This window comes from Sinocyclocheilus anshuiensis, unplaced genomic scaffold (assembly GCF_001515605.1).
Source record: "Sinocyclocheilus anshuiensis isolate Anshui unplaced genomic scaffold, SAMN03320099.WGS_v1.1 scaffold2, whole genome shotgun sequence".
In the NCBI taxonomy this organism is placed as follows: domain Eukaryota; kingdom Metazoa; phylum Chordata; class Actinopteri; order Cypriniformes; family Cyprinidae; genus Sinocyclocheilus; species Sinocyclocheilus anshuiensis.
Window position 1 is genome coordinate 693480 of NW_015542337.1, and position 21449 is coordinate 714928.

General features: G+C 35.4%; 2 protein-coding genes across 2 annotated transcripts in view; both read right to left on the bottom strand.

The window, feature by feature from the left end:
- The window catches only part of LOC107691145 (FERM domain-containing protein 5-like), a 133446-nt gene extending 128069 nt beyond the window's left edge, over nucleotides 1–5377 (bottom strand). Inside the window, exon 1 of the mRNA XM_016489630.1 lies at nucleotides 5032–5377. Coding sequence (XP_016345116.1) covers nucleotides 5032–5133 — 102 coding nt within the window. The 5' untranslated portion in view covers nucleotides 5134–5377. The remainder of the gene's footprint in view (nucleotides 1–5031) is intronic.
- Nucleotides 5378–6321: 944 nt separating this feature from the next.
- LOC107691126 (mucosa-associated lymphoid tissue lymphoma translocation protein 1-like) overlaps nucleotides 6322–21449 on the bottom strand; it is an 18035-nt gene continuing 2907 nt past the window's right edge. Inside the window, exons 3-15 of the mRNA XM_016489607.1 lie at nucleotides 20945–21069; nucleotides 20690–20822; nucleotides 20319–20494; nucleotides 20027–20123; nucleotides 19076–19111; nucleotides 18278–18481; nucleotides 16515–16692; nucleotides 16296–16370; nucleotides 16074–16201; nucleotides 12398–12547; nucleotides 10137–10294; nucleotides 9087–9203; nucleotides 6322–6920 (exon numbers count right to left, since the gene is read on the bottom strand). Coding sequence (XP_016345093.1) covers nucleotides 6585–6920; nucleotides 9087–9203; nucleotides 10137–10294; nucleotides 12398–12547; nucleotides 16074–16201; nucleotides 16296–16370; nucleotides 16515–16692; nucleotides 18278–18481; nucleotides 19076–19111; nucleotides 20027–20123; nucleotides 20319–20494; nucleotides 20690–20822; nucleotides 20945–21069 — 1913 coding nt within the window. The 3' untranslated portion in view covers nucleotides 6322–6584. The remainder of the gene's footprint in view (nucleotides 6921–9086; nucleotides 9204–10136; nucleotides 10295–12397; nucleotides 12548–16073; nucleotides 16202–16295; nucleotides 16371–16514; nucleotides 16693–18277; nucleotides 18482–19075; nucleotides 19112–20026; nucleotides 20124–20318; nucleotides 20495–20689; nucleotides 20823–20944; nucleotides 21070–21449) is intronic.

Here is a 21449-nt window from a genome sequence, read left to right on the forward strand (position 1 = left end):
AACTAAAAACGAACAATTGCTTTACGCCGAATTGCCGCTATTTGAAAGTGAAAGTAAAATGCGCACGCCGCTTTTGCAAGCTATTTAAAAGCGAAGGAAAGTGAGGAAAAGAGGAAACGCCCCTGGCCTGCCACGGTGATACCAGTATTATTGGTGTTGTCACACGTCGATTAACCGTTGGGAAAATTTCCTCACCATCACAACCCTAGTATGGAAGCCCGTTTCCACCCCTGAATAAAAAATAAAAAAGGTAATTGCGACTTTTTATCTCACAATTCGGACTTTTTTTCTCATAATTGCGTGATATAAACTCACAATTACGAGTTAAAAAGTCATAATTGTGAGATATAAACTCACAATTGCGAGACATAAAGTCGCAATTCTGGGAAATAAAGTCAGAACTGCGAGATATAAACTCACAATTCGGACTTTTTTTCTCAGAATTGCGAGTTTATATCTCACAATTCTGACTTTATAACACACAATTGCGTGTTATAAAGTCAGAATTGCGAGATATAAACTTGCAATTGCGAGTTAAAATCCGATTTGCGAGATTAAAACTCACAATTCTGACTTTATAACTCGCAATTGCTTTTGCAAGCTATTTAAAAGCGAAGGAAAGTGAGGAGAAGAGGAAACGCCCCTGGCCTGCCACGGTGATACCAGTATTATTGGTGTTGTCACACGTCGATTAACCGTTGGGAAAATTTCCTCACCATCACAACCCTAGTATGGAAGCCCGTTTCCACCCCTGAATAAAAAATAAAAAAGGTAATTGCGACTTTTTATCTCACAATTCGGACTTTTTTTCTCATAATTGTATGATACAAACTCGCAATTCTGACTTTTTTTTCTCGTAATTGCGAGTTTATATCACGCAATTCTGACTTTATAACTCGCAACTGCGTGCTATAAAGTCAGAATTGCGAGATATATACTCGCAATTGCGAGAAAAAAAGTCCGAATTGCAATTGTGACTATATCTCGCAATTCTGACTTTATAACTTGCAATTGTGAGTTTATATCACGCAATTCTGACTTTATAACTCGCAATTGCGAGTTTATATCTCACAATTCTGAGAAAAAATTCAGAATTGTGGGTTTATATCTCGCAATTCTGACTTTATAACTCGCAATTGCGAGTTTATATCTCACAATTCTGAGAAAAAATTCAGAATTGTGGGTTTATATCTCGCAATTCTGACTTTATAACTCGCAATTGCGAGTTTATATCTCACAATTCTGAGAAAAAAAGTCAGAATTGTGAGATAAAAAGTCGCAATAACCTTTTTTCTATTTTTTATTCAGTGGCGGAAACAGGCTTCCATAGGATGCGCATCCCGAGGTAACTAGGAATTACACAAGCTTCAACCTGGATCCAGCCCTTATAAAGATCTGAGATGACCGAACTCCTGAGAAGAGATGATGCCAACCTTGAACCAACATACAAAACGACCAAATCTTTCTATAAGTTTAATCACAACATTTAGTCATTGCTGTTAATACATTGCTGTAAGAATACACGTCATTAACTAACTGGATGATTTTCTCTGTACATTTCTGCCATATGGACATCACTTTGACATAGTCACTACTGATAAGCTACATATTTATTATATAATTTAATGAGAGCAAATATGATGTACGCATCCTTAATTCAACATGTTGTATTTTTTTTTTACTTTTTAAAAAATATATTTTGCCCAATATTTATTTCAAATAGCTGAAAACTGTGCACTTTTTCTTTTGGCAAGGCAGATACGTGTTAATTGTAATTTGTTAAATGGACAATTGAGAAAAAAAATTATTTTAACAAAAAAAAAAATAAATCATTAAAATAATATTTTTATATATAAAAAAAATTTTTGCTATTTTTTAAAATAAAAAAGATTATATGTTAAAGCAAAAACCTGTTAACTGTTTACCTTACCCTATACAGTAAAAAAATGTGAATGATTTAACATTGCATTATATATGAAATACTGTCATACTAAATATTATCTTCTTATTTGTGTACCATACTTACCTGGCAGGGGAGACACCATGATCAAGAAGGTGGTTCACCCAGGGTGAGGCTCGGCCATTGCACTCCGGTTGTCACCTTCACCTTCACCTTCATAATGTACCATAGGGCATTTTTGTTACATTTTTTGTTATTTAGTTGCATTGTTTTAGTGTCACATATGTTATCCTCATGGTGTTTTGTCTTTGTTTTTATCTATATGTGAGAATTGGTCATGTTTTATGTACAGAACAGACCATTTACAGTGAAATCTGATTTATCAAGTGGCTTTCTGGTTCACAATCTGTATTAATATGGTGATTATCAGTACACTTTAAAGGAAAAATTTGATTACGGTAATTCAAGTTGATTGGTTTATTAACATAATATCTCTTAATGAAATAGACTGTTATAATTGTCACTGTAGTTTACAGTAAATTTCTGGAAACTACATGTCCCAGTTTTTACAGTGGGTCTCTGTGATTTTGTGCTGCTTTTATTCAAATATTCTGTAGCACAAAAGTATAATATCAGCTTTAAAGTCATGAATGACAGAGCTATATATCAAGTGTGGTTATTCTGTCAATATGTGGACATTTTGAGCAAATCGTAATCGGCCAATTGATGATCCATATAAATTCTTTGACACAGGATGTCTTCAGATACTTCACTGTAAGCCAAGAAAATGTCTTTAGAAACTTATAAGTGCTGTACTGTCAGAGTAAGATTACTCAGCATTATCATCACAAGGACTGAAAAAAAAACATTCAAACATAATCTCTTCCATATACTTCCATGGTACTTTTTTGCTTTCCCTGTAAAATCCTTCTAACAGGCCTTTAAATATCAACAGGTCAACACGATGTGGAATTGTGGTAATAAAACAAACACTCCTTCCTCATAAAGACAGTTTAAAGTCTTCACTCAGGTGGCTCCTGAAAAATTCCTCTCCTTTTTTCCTCCTTCTAATCCTCTCTAACACGCAATGATTGTCTTGATGCGTCGAAACCGTATGAAAGCCCTGAGGGAGTGCGTGTCATCTAGGAGCCACAGTCCTCTCAGTCTTCTGAGGGCTGAGAAATAGGATGCTCTCAGATTGACTGTAATGGAAAGCGATCTGTGGGCTCCCGTTTCATTTCAAGCTACACATGAAACAAAGGCATCCTCAAAGAAAAACACACAGCTGAATACAGGAAAAAATGCCAACCTGCACTCGGCTGTATGTCTGTGTTTCCTATTAAAATAAATCACATCTGTTTTTGTTCATTTTCTTTTTTTTTTTTTTAAATATATATGATATTATTTTTGCTCTGTTTGAGGCAACAACAGTTAGTTAAAATCTTAAGGTGAAAACCTAGAAATTATTTAAAGACATATTCAGGATTGTGGAGAGCTAAATGTTAACAGCCACTGAAAAACTTGTAACGGTTGATGATTATTATGAATACTGCAATATTAATATCTTTTCGTTTTTAAGAAGTCCTGAGGTGAAAACCTGTGAACTACTTAACCATATATTCAGTATTGTGCGAACCTAAATGTAATAATTTACAAATCAACCAGTTAAAAACTTGTAGTAGTTGACAAGTTAATATAACAATTAGTCTGTATTAAACAGTATCAACAAGACAATAAGTGTGACATATAAGCTACTTTTTGGACTAACTCTTATATGCATGATATTATACAACATACTTTTACATAGAATAAATCAATATTCCCATCAAATATGGCAAAACACATCAAATCACAATGTCAACTGTTCAAAGTCCCTGTAAAAACTGCAAAAATATTCATCAAAGAAGAAAAAAAAAACATAAACTGTGAAAAACAATTAGTGTTTCCCTCAGGGAAAGCAGGGTAATAAACTAAACCTTCTCCTAAAATATTATATGTGGATGATAAAAAAGCGACCTTTACAAATGTGAGTAATGTTTAAATAAAAAAATATCATTGAGAAAAATCTACTAGAGACAATTGAAAAGAGTGAAATAGTTTGGTTTGGTTGCAGTTTCTCTATCCCCAGTGTTTATGATGTAACCCTCCCTTCATCACGGAGTAACAGACCTCCCATAATCTGCCGGATTTCACACACTCCTGTACAGCCAGTGTTTAGCAGCCAGCCATCCATGCTGCTCTGCTAAACTGCTTGATTTACAAGTGCCCAAGGGGCAGTTTTGGAGACCAAAGCATACATTATTAATGGATGTGTAGTGTTGACATCATGCCAGAATCCATACAACACTTTCCTGCTTATGGAGCATTTCCAATACTATGATAATAAACTGTAAAGGGGGACACGTGCATTGAATAACTTGATTCTCTGAAGTCGGTCCTGGCATGTTTACTACAGACTTGTCTCAGACACCAAATCCAAGAGTGCTACAAGTGATGCCCATGCAAAAGTTGAGGGAATAATTCACCCAAAAGAGAAAAATCTGTCATCCATGATGCACAAAAGGAGATGTGACTGACAGCCTCACTCATATTCGCTTTCAGTGTATCCTGAAGCTGTCATGAACATCTCCTTTTGTGTTCCACAGAAAAGAAGACAATCATACAGGTTTGTAAATAACGACAGACTTTTTATTTTTGGGTGCACTGTTCCTTTACACCAAAGTATCACCAATGGATGCTCCTAAAATATCTCGAACTCACCCATGTGTCCAAACAAAAAGTGAGGTTGCTCTTACAGAGCTTACAGAGAAGAAATTGCTACGCAAACCTATATATATAAACAAACCAGATGTTAACTACAACATTTACATTCCAGTAGGCTATAGAAGCAGCAGCACTTCAATAGTCATGGTGAGAGCAAAACAAGCCCTCTATCTGAGACCAAACAAAATCTGAACTGCCTTTACAAGCTAAGACTCTTCCACATCAAACGAGCGTTACAGGATTTTCTAAGGAGCTCCTTTTAGGGGGATGCTGGCTGCTGGCACCTGCTATTAAAACCCACTGCGCACGCTTCTCCCAGCCTGCAACAAAAGCTCTGCTGAAGGCTGTTTTTCGCTGGTGAGACTGACCTGAATGGTGCAGGTATACTCCGTATCATCCAGCAGTCTGACCGTGCACATGAATTCTCGCTCCAGGCTTCTGACGCTGCCACTCATCAGCCGACTCAACATCTTCCCAGAGCACGATCGCTGCTCTGCGTCCGGGACCAGAACAAAAAGCTCAAGCAATGTCACATCGACCAAACTCTCCGGTCGCCCAGGTGAAACGAGCTAACCGAAGCCGACGGCATCTTTATCCGATGACATGAACGCTGCAGATGTTCGGCTGAGTATTTTATCTTCTGTTATCGCGAACAGGTTCCTCCAGAACGCATCCAGCTCCACATTAAGTCGCTGTGGTTACGAGCAGACAGTAGCAGCCCGACTGTTGACCATTCACCGCTTGATATTTGAGCAAGGGGGCGGGACCACAGTAGCTGATTGACACTCCTTCTAGCCAATGGTTAAGATTTCCAAATAAGGACGCGTTTGAAACGGACAATGAAAGATTGGGGTGCTGCAGCGTATTTGGAGGTCATTGTTGTCCAATAAGATGCTGGACAAAGGTAGTAGTAAGGTTATAAGGAATATTCTGTACTCTTCATTTCCTGGAGCAGTATTTTTTTTCCTTCTTTTTCTTAATTCGGCAGTAGGACCAAGTCTTTGGTATCAATAACAACATCAAAGTAGTATCTTACAAAATATTGCATAAGATTTGTCTGGCTAAACGAAAAGATATAAATGAAAATGAAACATTTACTAATGTTTTTAAATATTTATTCAATATTCTTTTAAAATTATTTAGAAAATTGTATTGGGAGAAAATTGGTATGTGCAGGATATTTCTTTCTTTTTTTAAATTACATTTTGTCTTTTTTAATTTCATACATTTTAATGAATGAATATAAATTATTTTTTCACATAAATTAAAACAAACACTGAAAGGGCACTGTGTGACTATATGTTACTGTATTTATCTTTTGTCTGTGTTCTTGTATTGAATAAAAAATATTATCTTTTTGAATAAATATTTATTTCAGCTTCATGCAACATTAATTTTAATTATCTGTAAATGTGATATGGCTTAAATGTATAATACCTGTAAATACGAATTGTTAAAATAAAAATGAATTTATGACCTAATCCAAAACACCTTCTGATTTTCCACATTTTTCATCTTTTGACATCTTTTAACCTTATTATTACCGTATTTATATAAGTTCTACAAATGCATTAATATTTAATGACTTTAATATCAATACCTTTACATTCCAAGACTGCGTTTTGAATATGAAATTTCATCACACAGGAAAACTCCAGAAGTAGTACTTTATTGGTTATATAAGAATATTACACTTAATTTGATTTACAAATAATTTGTATAAATATTTCTACATTTGCATGAGAACTTCTTCCTTTCATTGCTCTCTCTCTCTCTCTCTCTCTCGCTCTCTCACAAACACACACACATTTACTGTATCGCAACTGGTAATTAGTAAGCAAAAAGTAAACAATTAATGTAAGAAAAATCCTTTGTTGCATCAAAACAATGCCTTACTGTGTATTTGTAAAGGGAAGGAACATCACATAGTGAATTCATTAGAGTCATTTTCATCATTCTCCTCTGGTTCATTGCTGCTCATGGAGGTGGATTTGGCTGAACTCTGTAATCGGTTCTCAGCCTTGCGTGTGAAGGGCCGACCAGGTCGAGGATGGTTCTGATGATGAGGATATCTTATATTGGACATGTGGTCCACAGTATGGACACGACTCTCTTGTCTCCTGTCCACTGGTCTCATCTGATTCAGCTTGCAGGAGGCAATGAGAGGCCTGCCTATGTCCAGCTCTTTGCTCTCAGTGAGACGTTCTTTCGTTTGTGTGTGGGTGTAGTGCAGTGTCACTTTGATCACCAGAGATCCCTAGGAAGTATGAATAAACTGCAATTATTTACCGTCTTTAAACAGTATTTTTGACTTTCAGATATAGTGCATTATTCTACATCAGTGGTTCAGTGGTATATATTATAATAAAAAATATAATAATATCATATAATATAATTAATATAATATATTTCTTTTCATTTTGCAAGTTCATAGCCCCTTTAATTTTTAGTTAGTTGAATTTTATCATTTGCATATTACATGCTCGCCAAAACCCTACTATTATCTGTGACCAGTTGACAATCAAGTGTTTTAAATAGAACGTGTATCAGTATCAATGTTTTAAAATTTAAGATCTATACCTCTGTTTTTCATTTCAAAGACAAAAAGTCCTTGTACCTGGAGTCTTTGAAGGCAACATAATCTGAGGGTGCAGTCAGGAGTTTCACCACTCTTTACAAGCAGACTGTCCATTTCTTCTGATCGACCAGAACCTGAGAAAATGTCCTGCATTTGCTAAAAACAAAAACACATCACCACTTAAACTGATATCAAACATACAGGTAAAGTGAATGTCGAACTGTATATATACCTGTTTTTATACAGTCTATGATATATACCCAATGACGTATAACACGTTTTCACCCCTGGAGGTCAGTAGACCTACAGTTTTGTTTTCCTCCTACTTCTTTCTGCTGAACTTTTTAAACTTCACATTTGCAGTATAGCAATATTTTTTTAATGTTAAATCATTACTGTTTAAACTATTGTGAAAATAAAAATGCAACTAATTACATAACATATCAGAGGAACAATTTACTAAAATCTAAATATCTATTTAAAACAAATATATTTGAGCTTTTGGGTGCATTGCTTGTGTATAAGTATATATAAATGTACTAAAATTACTATACTTCAGTACTAAAAGTACTAAAAAGATAAAAAAATAAAACAAGAATATAAAGAAACAAAAACAATAAAAAAAGGACAAAAAGCACATAAAATTACTAAAAACTTAAACTAAAATTAAAATGAAAACTGAAAACATTCATATAAAAAATTTATAAATATTATAGTATTATATAAATAATCCTGAATTAACACTGGCTATGAGTTGTGCTACCAAAATCTGTTACAGCTCAATACAGTTGGTGAGCAATGCTTGATACAAAATATAAGACCTATTTTGTCTAGAACAGACTCACGAAGGGAGTGAAAATTGTTTCGTTTTATTATTTCCTTTAATGTTCAATGCCACTGCATGAACCTCCTCCATATTACATTCATAAGTTTGGAAAAATTTAAGAAGCACATTCAAGTACAAAACACTATGAAACACAACCCTCTTTCCTTTTCTGGGCCCTCCCGTCCTGACTCTCATATCCACCTTGTGTATCCGTGTGTATGTGTTTATCACAGCAAAAGAGGACATGAAAAGCTGTGACTTACTGGTTCACTCTCAAGAATCAGAGTGCAGTCCTGGGCCTTAGCGCTTGTGTTCCTCACTGTACCAAACACAACCAGGACATTGGAGAACAGGGCAGAGAAACTCAGCTCCACCTTAACAGCACAATATGGAAAGTCCAGAGACCTTCGGCCAGGAAGAACTGAGAAAAACATGAGCAAACACATAAATACACAGCAATGTAAAAATATTAATTCACTTAAAGGAACACTCCACTATTTTTGAAAATAAGGTCATTTTCCAACTCCCCTAGAGTTAAACAGTTGAGTTTGACCCTTTTCGAATGCATTCAGCCGATCTCCGGGTCTGGTGGTAGCACTTTTAGCTGTAGCTTAGCATAGATCATTGAATCTGATTAGACCGTTAGCATCCAGAGATCCCTAGGAAGTATGAATAAACTGCAATTATTTACCGTCTTTAAACAGTATTTTTGACTTTCAGATATAGTGCATTATTCTACATCAGTGGTTCAGTGGTATATATTATAATAAAAAATATAATAATATCATATAATATAATTAATATAATATATTTCTTTTCATTTTGCAAGTTCATAGCCCCTTTAATTTTTAGTTAGTTGAATTTTATCATTTGCATATTACATGCTCGCCAAAACCCTACTATTATCTGTGACCAGTTGACAATCAAGTGTTTTAAATAGAACGTGTATCAGTATCAATGTTTTAAAATTTAAGATCTATACCTCTGTTTTTCATTTCAAAGACAAAAAGTCCTTGTACCTGGAGTCTTTGAAGGCAACATAATCTGAGGGTGCAGTCAGGAGTTTCACCACTCTTTACAAGCAGACTGTCCATTTCTTCTGATCGACCAGAACCTGAGAAAATGTCCTGCATTTGCTAAAAACAAAAACATATCACCACTTAAACTGATATCAAACATACAGGTAAAGTGAATGTCGAACTGTATATATACCTGTTTTTATACAGTCTATGATATATACCCAATGACGTATAACACGTTTTCACCCCTGGAGGTCAGTAGACCTACAGTTTTGTTTTCCTCCTACTTCTTTCTGCTGAACTTTTTAAACTTCACATTTGCAGTATAGCAATATTTTTTTAATGTTAAATCATTACTGTTTAAACTATTGTGAAAATAAAAATGCAACTAATTACATAACATATCAGAGGAACAATTTACTAAAATCTAAATATCTATTTAAAACAAATATATTTGAGCTTTTGGGTGCATTGCTTGTGTATAAGTATATATAAATGTACTAAAATTACTATACTTCAGTACTAAAAGTACTAAAAAGATAAAAAAATAAAACAAGAATATAAAGAAACAAAAACAATAAAAAAAGGACAAAAAGCACATAAAATTACTAAAAACTTAAACTAAAATTAAAATGAAAACTGAAAACATTCATATAAAAAATTTATAAATATTATAGTATTATATAAATAATCCTGAATTAACACTGGCTATGAGTTGTGCTACCAAAATCTGTTACAGCTCAATACAGTTGGTGAGCAATGCTTGATACAAAATATAAGACCTATTTTGTCTAGAACAGACTCACGAAGGGAGTGAAAATTGTTTCGTTTTATTATTTCCTTTAATGTTCAATGCCACTGCATGAACCTCCTCCATATTACATTCATAAGTTTGGAAAAATTTAAGAAGCACATTCAAGTACAAAACACTATGAAACACAACCCTCTTTCCTTTTCTGGGCCCTCCCGTCCTGACTCTCATATCCACCTTGTGTATCCGTGTGTATGTGTTTATCACAGCAAAAGAGGACATGAAAAGCTGTGACTTACTGGTTCACTCTCAAGAATCAGAGTGCAGTCCTGGGCCTTAGCGCTTGTGTTCCTCACTGTACCAAACACAACCAGGACATTGGAGAACAGGGCAGAGAAACTCAGCTCCACCTTAACAGCACAATATGGAAAGTCCAGAGACCTTCGGCCAGGAAGAACTGAGAAAAACATGAGCAAACACATAAATACACAGCAATGTAAAAATATTAATTCACTTAAAGGAACACTCCACTATTTTTGAAAATAAGGTCATTTTCCAACTCCCCTAGAGTTAAACAGTTGAGTTTGACCCTTTTCGAATGCATTCAGCCGATCTCCGGGTCTGGTGGTAGCACTTTTAGCTGTAGCTTAGCATAGATCATTGAATCTGATTAGACCGTTAGCATCTCGCTCAAAAATGACCAAAGAGTTTCGATATTTTTCCTATTTAAAACTTGACTCTTCTGTAGTTACATCGTGTACTAAGACCGACGGAAAATGAAAAGTTGCGATTTTCTAGGCCGATATGGCTAGGAACTATACTCTCATTCCGGCATAATAATCAAGGAACTTTGCTGCCGTACCATGGGTGCAGCAGGCGCAATGATATTACGCAGCGCCTGAAAATAGACTAACTTACGTCAACATAACCAACGTGACCACCTGCTTGCACAGGGAGCGTGCAAAGGTTTTTTTTTACCGAAAACGGTAAAACTCAACTGTTTAAATCTAGGGTAGTTGGAACATGAGCTTATTTTCAAAAATAGTGGAGTGTTCCTTTAATGGGGAAAAAAGGAAACACACATAACAGAAACCATAAAGTATTAGATTCTGGTAAGTATGATGAGTATAACTATTATATTTGTTACTGATGTTGCGAAAAAGTAAGGTAAGTGCTGCATTCATCAAAGAAACCTGCAAGCTGGTACATGCAAGCATGTTTAAAGGCGTCAGAATACATGGTTTGCTCAAATCAACAAAATTAAGCTGTCACAGTCTAAAGTGAATAATGGAATCAGTTTGAATCAGATCACTGGTGACAATTTGGCTCTTTTTGGGAGGAAATCCATTTCCTTTTAAAGAAGACACATGGTTTATGAATGATCCTTCAGCGGTGCTCTTACCATGAGTCATGTATCACAATCTAACCCACAAATAAAACCAAAACGGAAGTCACAAACTGTGAGATGGTTACGGGTGATAGAGCACTTTTGACTGTAGGCACTGACACTGACTTCTGTTTTACTGTATTCAAATCTGCATCATCATTACTGATGGTGAATCTAGCATTTTTAAGGGGAAACATCATGAATCAAAAAATGTCCTTGATCTTTTGAAATAGTTCAATGTACTATGTAAGAATAATGTATAATGTCAAACTGATTATGTCTCATGTTAAGGACATTTAAAGAGGTCAATTAAATAAAGATCTTAAAAGTACAGCAGTAAAAACTCAAAGTCAAAGAGTCAAAAAGGGCGGAAACTGGTTATGAAACTGGTTATGCACTATTTTTTTGGTGCAATATATTTTCTTTACTCACGAAATCTAAATGTAAAAATATTTTAAAATAGAAAACACTTCTTCTTGCTGTTTACTGTATTCAAATGATTGCAGCCCTGAGCCCTGTATAAGAGCATAAGAGACTTTTTCCAGAAACATGTTAATTATTCCAAATTTTTACCGGTAGTGTAAGTAGAATTCAGGTGGAAAAAATACATAGAAGATATAAGGCATACAGTAACCCCATTAATGAAAGTATTTTTGTTTGTTTGTGTGTTTGTTTACATAGGATGCATTTGAGAAAGGAACCTCTGATGACATAATATGTGACCCTGGAGCACAAAACCAGTAATAAGTAGCACAGGTATATTTGTAGCAATAGCCAAAAATGCACTGCATTAGGATATTAAAAAATATGATCAAAAATCATTAGGATATTAAGTAAAGATCATGTTCCATGAAGATATTTTGTAAATTTCCTATCGTAAATATATCAAAACTTCATTTTTGATTAGTAATATGCATTGCTAAGAACTTCATTTGGACAACATTAAAGGCGATTTTCTCAATATTTTGATTTTTTTGCACCCTCGGATTCCAGATTTTCAAATAGTTGTATCTCAGACAAATGTTGTCCTATCCTACCAAACCATTCATCAATGGAAAGCTTATTTATTCAGCTTTCGGATGATGCATAAAACTCAATTTCAGAAAAATTGACCCTTACGACTGTTTTGTGGTCCAGGTCACATATAAAGTTGGTTAAGGAATATGTAAATACCATTAGCCTGTTTCCAACAAGCATCCCGCTGGCGGAGCTCCATGGTGTGTCCAGATGTTCGCACGGGATCGGTCAAAGCCCGTGGCTCTGTCAGAGTGTGTCTGATCTCTACTACCTGCCTGCCACGCACCAGTGGGTCCTTACCCAGATCTAAAGGAGAACGACAGGGTTCATTACAAACTAACTATTATGAAATACATTAAATATGTTCTCTACACACTATAGTATTACTGTTCTGTTGAAACGTGATTGGTGTTCATCGTGATGATCAGACACTGAAACATGACTCAGCAAGTTGTCCATATAATTGGGAAGTTCAAAACCTTTGAGGAACATGCTATAAGGTCCCTTCCCTAATTGCAAAAGAAAGTAAAATAGCAATTCACACATATTAAGTTCTGCTCTCAAATAAGAAAAACAGACTTGAGACGTGCTGCTTTTTTAGTGCAGAAACATTTCAAAAAATTACAGGATTTTACAATTGTAATTTATATTTTATTGCGAAAGCAATGCAAGTTGGGTCATTTTCTGTAGTATCACAACAGAACACTGAAAAAAATAAAAAGTATTTCATTGTGATAAAGTGTTAATAAATGTTTCCTCTAAATTCACCATATATTCACTTCCAGTACAAGCTGTACAATTTATGGCTAAATGAATAATATTTATTATATAACATTATTAGATAATAGTTAATTAAATTGAACAAAAGTGACCATAAATACATGTATAATGCTGCAAAAGATTTGCTTCAAGTAAATGCTCTTCTTTAAACTGTCTATTCATCAAAAAATCCTGAAATAAATTGTATTACAGTTTTCACACAAAAATATTATTAAAATATTAAATATTAAAATATTGTTCAACATTGATAATAATAAGAAATGCTTCTTGAGCACCAGATTAGCATATTAGAATGATTTCTGAAGGATCATGTGACACTGAAGACTGGAGTAGCAAATGCTGGAATGAATAAACAGGAATAAATTAAATTTTTTTGTAATTATATTACACAATATTACTGTTTTTACTTTATTCTTGGCCAAATAAATGCAGCCTTGGTGAATATGAGAAACATTTTTTAAAAATGACTGACTCCAAACTTGAATAATAGTGTAAATACATTTACTAATAATTTGAACAACTTGTTCCAAAAAGAAATTGCTAGCCAGAAATACAGAATAAATCCACACTAAAATGATTTACAGCATAGTGTTGAGTTGTGCTTCACCAGTAACCAGTGTTGAAGCATTGATTTATGATCAAAGACAGTTGAGACAGAAAGGAGTATAGTGCTTGTGGGCATGACAAACACAGTGATAATGGCAGTGGGACAGGGTGCAGACTGAGCAACAAGCATACGGGATAGGAGAAGGAGAGCTGTAAGTGGGGCACCCTGCAGCCGTCCCTAGGTTAAGCGCTCTCAAATTTCCCCACCTGCGCACAGCAGCCAGAGAATGAGGTCACATGCTTTGGCAGCTACAATATAAAAAGCCAAGTGCTGTTACCAAAGAGACCAATCAAACAACCAAATAAACTCTCTGCAGGGAGAGGGGGGATTTGCTCAACCATTAAAACACAAATCCACGTTCACATCATGCCGTGGAGGATACAGAAAACCAATGTCTGGCATACAGTGGATGTCAACCAGTTGTTGCGCTCACAAGTGCTCCAAGTAGAAATCCGTTAATGATCAGAAGCTCTGAAAGACACTGTGACCTTGTTCACTACACTACATCTTACTACATGTGTGAAGTATGATGTAATATGACAATATCTTGTTATTACTGTGCTTGCAAGGCAGCACTGTTCTGAAATTGCTCAAACGTCCTGGTTAGGCTTTGATATGAACATCTAATATTGACTTTGGAGACGTTTCAACTGTGCACGATCAGCTCTCACATATACTTAATTAAATAATCACCTTTAAAGGTGCACTAAGCGATTTTTGAAAAACACTTTTGACCACAGCTTCGGACCGAGTCCCAAAACACACTTGTAGCCAATCAGCAGTAAGGGGGCGTGTCTTGTAATGACAGAGAGAAGAGAGCACTCAGTTTGAGTGCACAGGACGGATATTAGCAGATCGACTATAGATAGAGAGAGATGGCAGATAAAAAAAAGAAGAAAATATCAGAGAAACAAAACATTAAAAAGAAGGGTTATGATCAGGCAAGAGGTAGGACCCGTTTTCCAGCGGTGGAGAGAACTCAAGGAGCGGGAAGGGCTCGAATCGGACGCCGAGGTTGCATTGTTTCTTCTTGATAGGTGAATAACGTTGATTTTACTTCATTTCACACAACTTATCTGTGTTGGCTTTTGTTTGAATATGCTTGTGTGTCATGTCTTCTTCACTTGTTTCCGCGATCGTCGTTGCCATGGTTTTGTATGTACATGTGGGGTGGAGATTTCAAAATAAGGGCGAGGTCCTGTTGGGGTATGGCCGTGTTTGTTTTGGTGCTTTCAAACAACGACAGCGTTTGGCAAAAATCGCTTAGTGCATCTTTAATAATCACATTAGTCTGTACTGTGATTCCTGTTTTAGGGCCCTGTGAAATCTGTCTTTATTTTTTTCCCAAATTTCATTTTATTTTTTCCCAAATTCCGTAATTTATGTTTAAACTTTTCTCAATTCTGTTTTAATGGTTTATTAAATTGTAATATTCAAAAAGGGCATCTAATAAAACTTTACATTTAACTGTTTATTCAAATTTGAACAATAATAGTTTATATTATTAACTATTATTAATAGCTTGTATTAGCTATTATAGCTAATAGCTGTTTATTATCAAATATGGGGTTAATCAAATAAATGCATACAACTAATCTTTTAAAATATAAATCAAATTCATTTTGAACAATCGGCAAATAAAGTGCTGCACAACAGAGGTTTGCAGTTAAAAAAACTGTGACATTCCTTAAAAAGTAATGTTTTAATAAATTATATTATTGATTTTTTTTATTTCTTTGAAAAGTACATTCTACCAATTTTTGTTTTTTAACCAAAAGTTTTATCAAATGAAATTGTAAAATGCTCATGAAGTAAACTTTTACAGCAGCTCTGGAGATGAAATTCATGTGTTCATGTCCACAAGTAGTGAGACAACAGACTAAAAACATGCGTGCTTGAGTATAGTAGACAAAACTGCACCACGTTTTGCAGTTTAATATTAATATAATTTAAGTGGACAGCTCATCCAAATTTTGCCAAATTCTGTGACGTTATACAGTAAATTTAATTGTTATGACTGGATTCTGTGATTACATCCACATTTTCCACATCACAGAAGTCCTACTATTTTTGTGCCCAAATTTAAGACCTTTGAAAATGAGAGTTGCTATGAAATTTTGTGGGCAAAAAGGCCATTGTCTATTGTCAATATTGTAGCAGTGTATAAAGAAAAGCTCACACAGAAGTCACTTTCAAACTAAGCAACTTTCTATTGATAAACACAGCGAATCTCTGAGACCAGCTTGAACCCATTGCAAAATCTGCAAGGGGAAATCTTTCGCCTTCAAGTGAAATTCACGATCACATGAATTCCATTTGAAATGACAGTATTTCGCCCATGAAAATGTGACCGCACGGCACCTTTAGAAGGAAGCTGTAGGCAGTATAGGTAGTGAGGCAGCTCTCTAAGTTTTGGAACAGAAGAGCATTGGTAGCAGCACTTACCCTCAGAGACCTGCTCCAAGACATGGGTCACCCTCTCTGGCTTTAAGACATGTTTGTTCAGATACTTGGTGAAGATCCCTGTGCTCTTTCCACCATCCTGGACCTCGAAAGCCTCTGCATCTTCACTCCTGTGGGAGCAAACATCATGATAATACAAAAAGAACACGATCACTGTTGTTTAAGAAGTTTTGTGGGAGGCTTAGAACCATTGTCAGTACTTACGTGGCGTATCCATATACAGTGTTGCCCAGAGGAGCCAAAGGCTTAATTTCAGAGGAAGGACCTTTTTGTTTGTACCTGGAGGATATAAAATAGCAAAAACATTGAACAGTGTAGCAGCATGTAGCATTTCCGAAACAATTTCAAGAATCTGGAATTCTAAAGAGACATTTTTTAACAGACAATAAGTTACACAAGATCATCATGTTCCTGCAGGCCTACCATTTCCTACAGGTATCCAGGAGAATGACATTGAGCTGGGCTTTTCTCTCCTGCATACTCTGCATCACTCTCTGTACACACAAACAGTTTTCCGTACGGTAGGGTCGTGGAGCGTCAGTGGCCACCAGGTAATTTCTGCCAGAGTTCTCGTAGCCATGGCCAGCGTAGTAAAAAACAGCTGAAATTGGGAAAAGAGAAGATGTGTTTAATAATGGTCCACAATATTCAATATGTTTCTGTTTTAGGTCTCTGGTTAAGTACCTTTTATATACAACATTGCCTTTTTTTAAATATTGAATGTAAATTAATTACAGAGAAATCAACAAATACTTTGATTGTTAAATTAAGTTCAAAAAAGTTTACAGGAAGCGAGATTCAAATCTTGGGAAACACAGAAAACTGGTGTTGTAACTGTCAAATCTTTCACTACTTTCAAGGGGTAGTGCACTAAAAAAAGGAAAATTCTGTCATCATCTACTCACCCCATAACGTTCCAAAACCCGTATGACATTCTTTCTTTCAAAGGAACACAAAAGAATAATTTTTTAAGAATATCTGAACCATAAAAGCATCAAAGTAGTTCATTCGACTCATGCACTAGCTTCCAAAACCAGTGACTGCTTCCAGAACCAGTTGATCTGGTCGCATTGGACTCAAAGTTTATCAGTGAACAACAACTTAAAATGTCAACTTGTTTACAACACAAAGCAATTGTATGCCATTATAAGATAGTTTTACAGTGCTTTTGTGTCCTTCTTGAAGCTTGAACTGGCCAAAAATGTACAATTTGTGCTCCACAGAAGGAAGAAAAGAGACATTTGCTAAGTTTGGCAAGACATTAGGGTGAACAAATGATGACAGAAACTTACTTTTTTGGTAAAACATGAAAACTACACAATGTTTCGTATTTTGATGATGCTGTGACTGACTATTGCTATGACATCAGCAAAATGTAACCCATATTGACAACAGTACAGAGGCAATCAATGTAATGACTAAACACTTTCCATTTTTCACTTTCTATTGAATACACTGTGTGCCAAATTATTTTCATTATGAGGCAGTTTACAATACAAGTTTAAAAAAGGAAAGTCCAATGTGGTCTAAGCAACCAGTATAAATCTGTTGGTTAGAAGCATTATAGGTTTCTGGAGATAAAAGCAGCAAGGCACACTACTGCCCACACATCTCTTATCAGCCAATCAACAGACTACAGCATCTCAATGTTACTCTGAAAAAAGCTCTTTGGTTGAAAGTGCTGTGGTTTTTTGACCCATGACATGCACTGATACTGTATCACCGGAAAAAAACAAAGTTTTCCACTCAGATGGAACTTCCTCTGACTCGTCACTGAGTCCAGACATGTTTATTGAGCAACACTAAAATTCATTTTTTTCAGGAGAATTTCAAATGGACTGTGTAGTGTCCAGCACTGGAAAAAACGTCCATCACAACACTTTCCAGCACAAAACATACACTATGGAGACACAATGGATAGCACTGATAGCCACAACTTCAAACTGAGAAATCCGGATCATTTCAAATGAGCATGTTATTGCACATTGCAATTTATTTATTCCTGCACATAATTTCCTGACTCTTTTTTGCAGTCAGGAACCTGAAACTTTCACCTCAAACAAGCCACTGCCATCAGTGCAAAGTCTACATCCTGTGAGAGAATTAATTGTAGTTAAAGCAGTCCTGTGAAACACACCAGGCATTTCCTACCGGCTCCTCCAGCAAACCCACAATATGTGACTCACCATACACTCCACGGTCCAAGAGCTGCAAGAACTTGTCAATGGCAGCCTGCATTTCCGGAAGGGTGAGATCAAGCAGAGAGACCACTCTGAAGCCTAGCTGTTGCAGAAGATTGGCCAGCTCATGAACATCCATGATGGGGGCCATCAGACCAAGATGGTGATTGTAGTTCAGGTTTCCAATCAATAATGCCACTTTGTCGGTTGCTAAGGGAAAGAATGTTTTCCTTCATTAAATTTGTTTATAAAGGCTTTATTTGTTTTTAAATCGTATTATATTTTATTTTATTATAATTTTAAAATATACACGTTATATTGATTGCATGGGTAATTTACAAACAGACTTTGTAAAGAAACAAATAAAGTGTTATTTTTATGCAGAATTTTAAATGCACTGTTAATATTTTTTTAATAATTTTTTTTTATTTTTATAATTTCATTTAATTACTGGGTATTACAAGTAATTTACAAACAAAGTTTAAAAAAAAAAGGAAATACTTTATACATGTCTTCTATAAGGCGTCCTGCATGAGCTTTGAATGCAGTTCAGTGGAGGATTGGACTTTCAAATCGAACTTTCAAATTTTTTATAATTTCCATAACTGTGGCTGGCCTCCAATTCATTATTTGAAAACTCCCTGATATTTCAAGCTTTTTCCACAACTGTGACAATCCTACATGAATGACAGTGATTGTTTTCTAGGGGAAATATTCAAGGTGGGAGTATTGTGAAACACAGGTAGGTACTAAGTCTATTTCTAACCTGACATGAGCTGAAAAAAGCTTTTGTCTGTGACCTACCCATAAGCGTGGGCGTTGGTTGTTGATCTGGAGGCGCTGTGGGGGAACCAGAGGAAAAATGTTTTGGTGAAAGTTGAAAGAGAATGAGAAATGTTAGCATGCTGCTGCATGCTACCCACAAAGCCTATAGCTCGTGTTCTTCCACTAGATTCACTATGGAAAAAAATTCTCAGAACATTAACATTATTTGCGTTCCACAATGTGACAAGTAAAAAGGGAAGTTCTCATTGAGCTGGTTTCAGTCTAACTTTAGTTTTACTCTCATGTATCTAAGGATCTGTTTAGACTCAAAATACAAATTCAGTTCCTGATTGTTCTTAACTCCTACAAATTGTGGAAAGTACCAGTAATTTGAAACTTGACTGGGACTACACTGAGCACAAAGAATTCATGGCCCAGAGCAAAAGACTGGATGGTTTCCTTTATTAATTTTTTCATCGAATTGCTTTTCATCACAAAGCAAGCTGCTAAGGAGATCTAATGTGCAAGTTAAATTGAATCATGATGGCAAACAAAGTGAGAAGGGATTGTCAAATTTAATACAAGATCCATTGGTGAGCAAGTAATGTAATGCTAAATTTCTCCAAATCTGTTCCGATGAAAAAACAAACTCATCTACATCTTGGATGGCCCGAGGGTAATTTTTTTGCAAATTTTCATTTAAGAGTGAACTATTTCTTTAACTATTTTAAAATAGTAAAGTAATATTAAGATTAAAAAAGATTACCAATTTGCAAAAAATATATTTTAATGTTTAAATAAACATGAAAATAAAAAAAAATTATGTTGCAGAGATGCTAATTAAGATCAACAATTCCAGAAAAAATAAACATATTCTGTATGAATGGCCACTAAAGTCTTCAAAAAAACAACTCCAAAATGGAAGCTGTGTACTGAAGGCCAATGATAGGCTTGAAAAGCTTGACATAAACAGCCGTTGGCGCTTCTTACCAATCTCAATCTCAGCTGCTTCTGACCATCTCTCCTCCAAAATATTTGACACAGCACAAAGGTATGAGCCCACAGTGTCTGCGCTGGTATTTTCTATCTAAACAAAGAAGACCAAATGCAAAACATGATTATTTTAGGCAGCTTCCAACTTCAATGTGTACCACTGAGTCAGTCATTACAGTCAAAGCAAATTGCTCACATTTAAAAACAATGATCCGAACCCAACCTGCACATAAAAATGAATCAATACGACAACAAAACAGCTCGAGACAGAGTGGTACAGTGGACATACCCTAAGTGTTTCTGTGGTCTGTTTAGGAAGGATGCGACCGTTTCTGTACCACTGGTAGGCAGGAGCAGGTTTGCCTAAAGCTGTGCATTTAAGAGTGAAAGTCTCCCCTGGTTTTACTGTTTGGCTTATTGGGTGAATGACTATATGGGGTTCCCCTCTCCACATGCGAGAAACACCTAAACACAAAGCATCACGTTATCTAACAGATACTGCAGTCTTAAAACTGGCAAATTGAGAAAAAACCTTGCAAAATAAATCACTGATAAGTACTGTAAATGTCAGTCTCAATATGGGTTCATGGTCTCTTAGGCCAGATGATTAATGCAGCTGATAATAAAAATGTAATGACAATACAAGATAACAGAAAGTACCTGGTTCATCTAGGATTCTCACTTTTACCCATTCTGTGAACTGATAGTTACAGTACAGGTCGCTCACTCTGCAAATATATTTTCCAGATCTGTGGAGAGAGACGGTGAGCTCGGGCTCCGTCCCACCTGCCACCTGAAATGATTAAGCATTACGTTATTTGATACATTTGGGTATTTATTTCTCACAGTATTAAAATCAACTTTTTAAAAAATAAATCAAAGATGTAAAATGTATAATATATAAAGTCTACAAACCTCTGTCTGTTGTTTATCAAACCACTGATACTTCAATGCACCAGTGCCTATTGCTTGAACTCTTAAGGTCACCTCATGGTTTGGTGGTACACACACAGACATCGGCTGCTGCAGAATAACAATTTCTGCCCACAAAATAACAATATATAATTTTATATACTGTACAATAAAAAATAACTACACATATGATGAGTTAATTTTCAAAAATCATGTTTTTATCCTGCATTCCAATTAATATCAATCAAACTGCAGTTGGGTTGTTTTGATTCAATAATAACAACAACAAAAAAATACAGCTAACTAACAATTAAACACAATAAAAACATGATAACAATTTAAAAAAACATGATTTACGAAAATTAAAGGGGTCATATGACGTTGCTAAAAAGAACATTATTTTGTGTATTTGGTGTAATGAAATGTGTTCCAAATGTGTTCCACATAATGTACATTATTGTTGCTCCTCTATGCCCCGCCTTTCTGAAACGCGTAGATTTTTACAAAG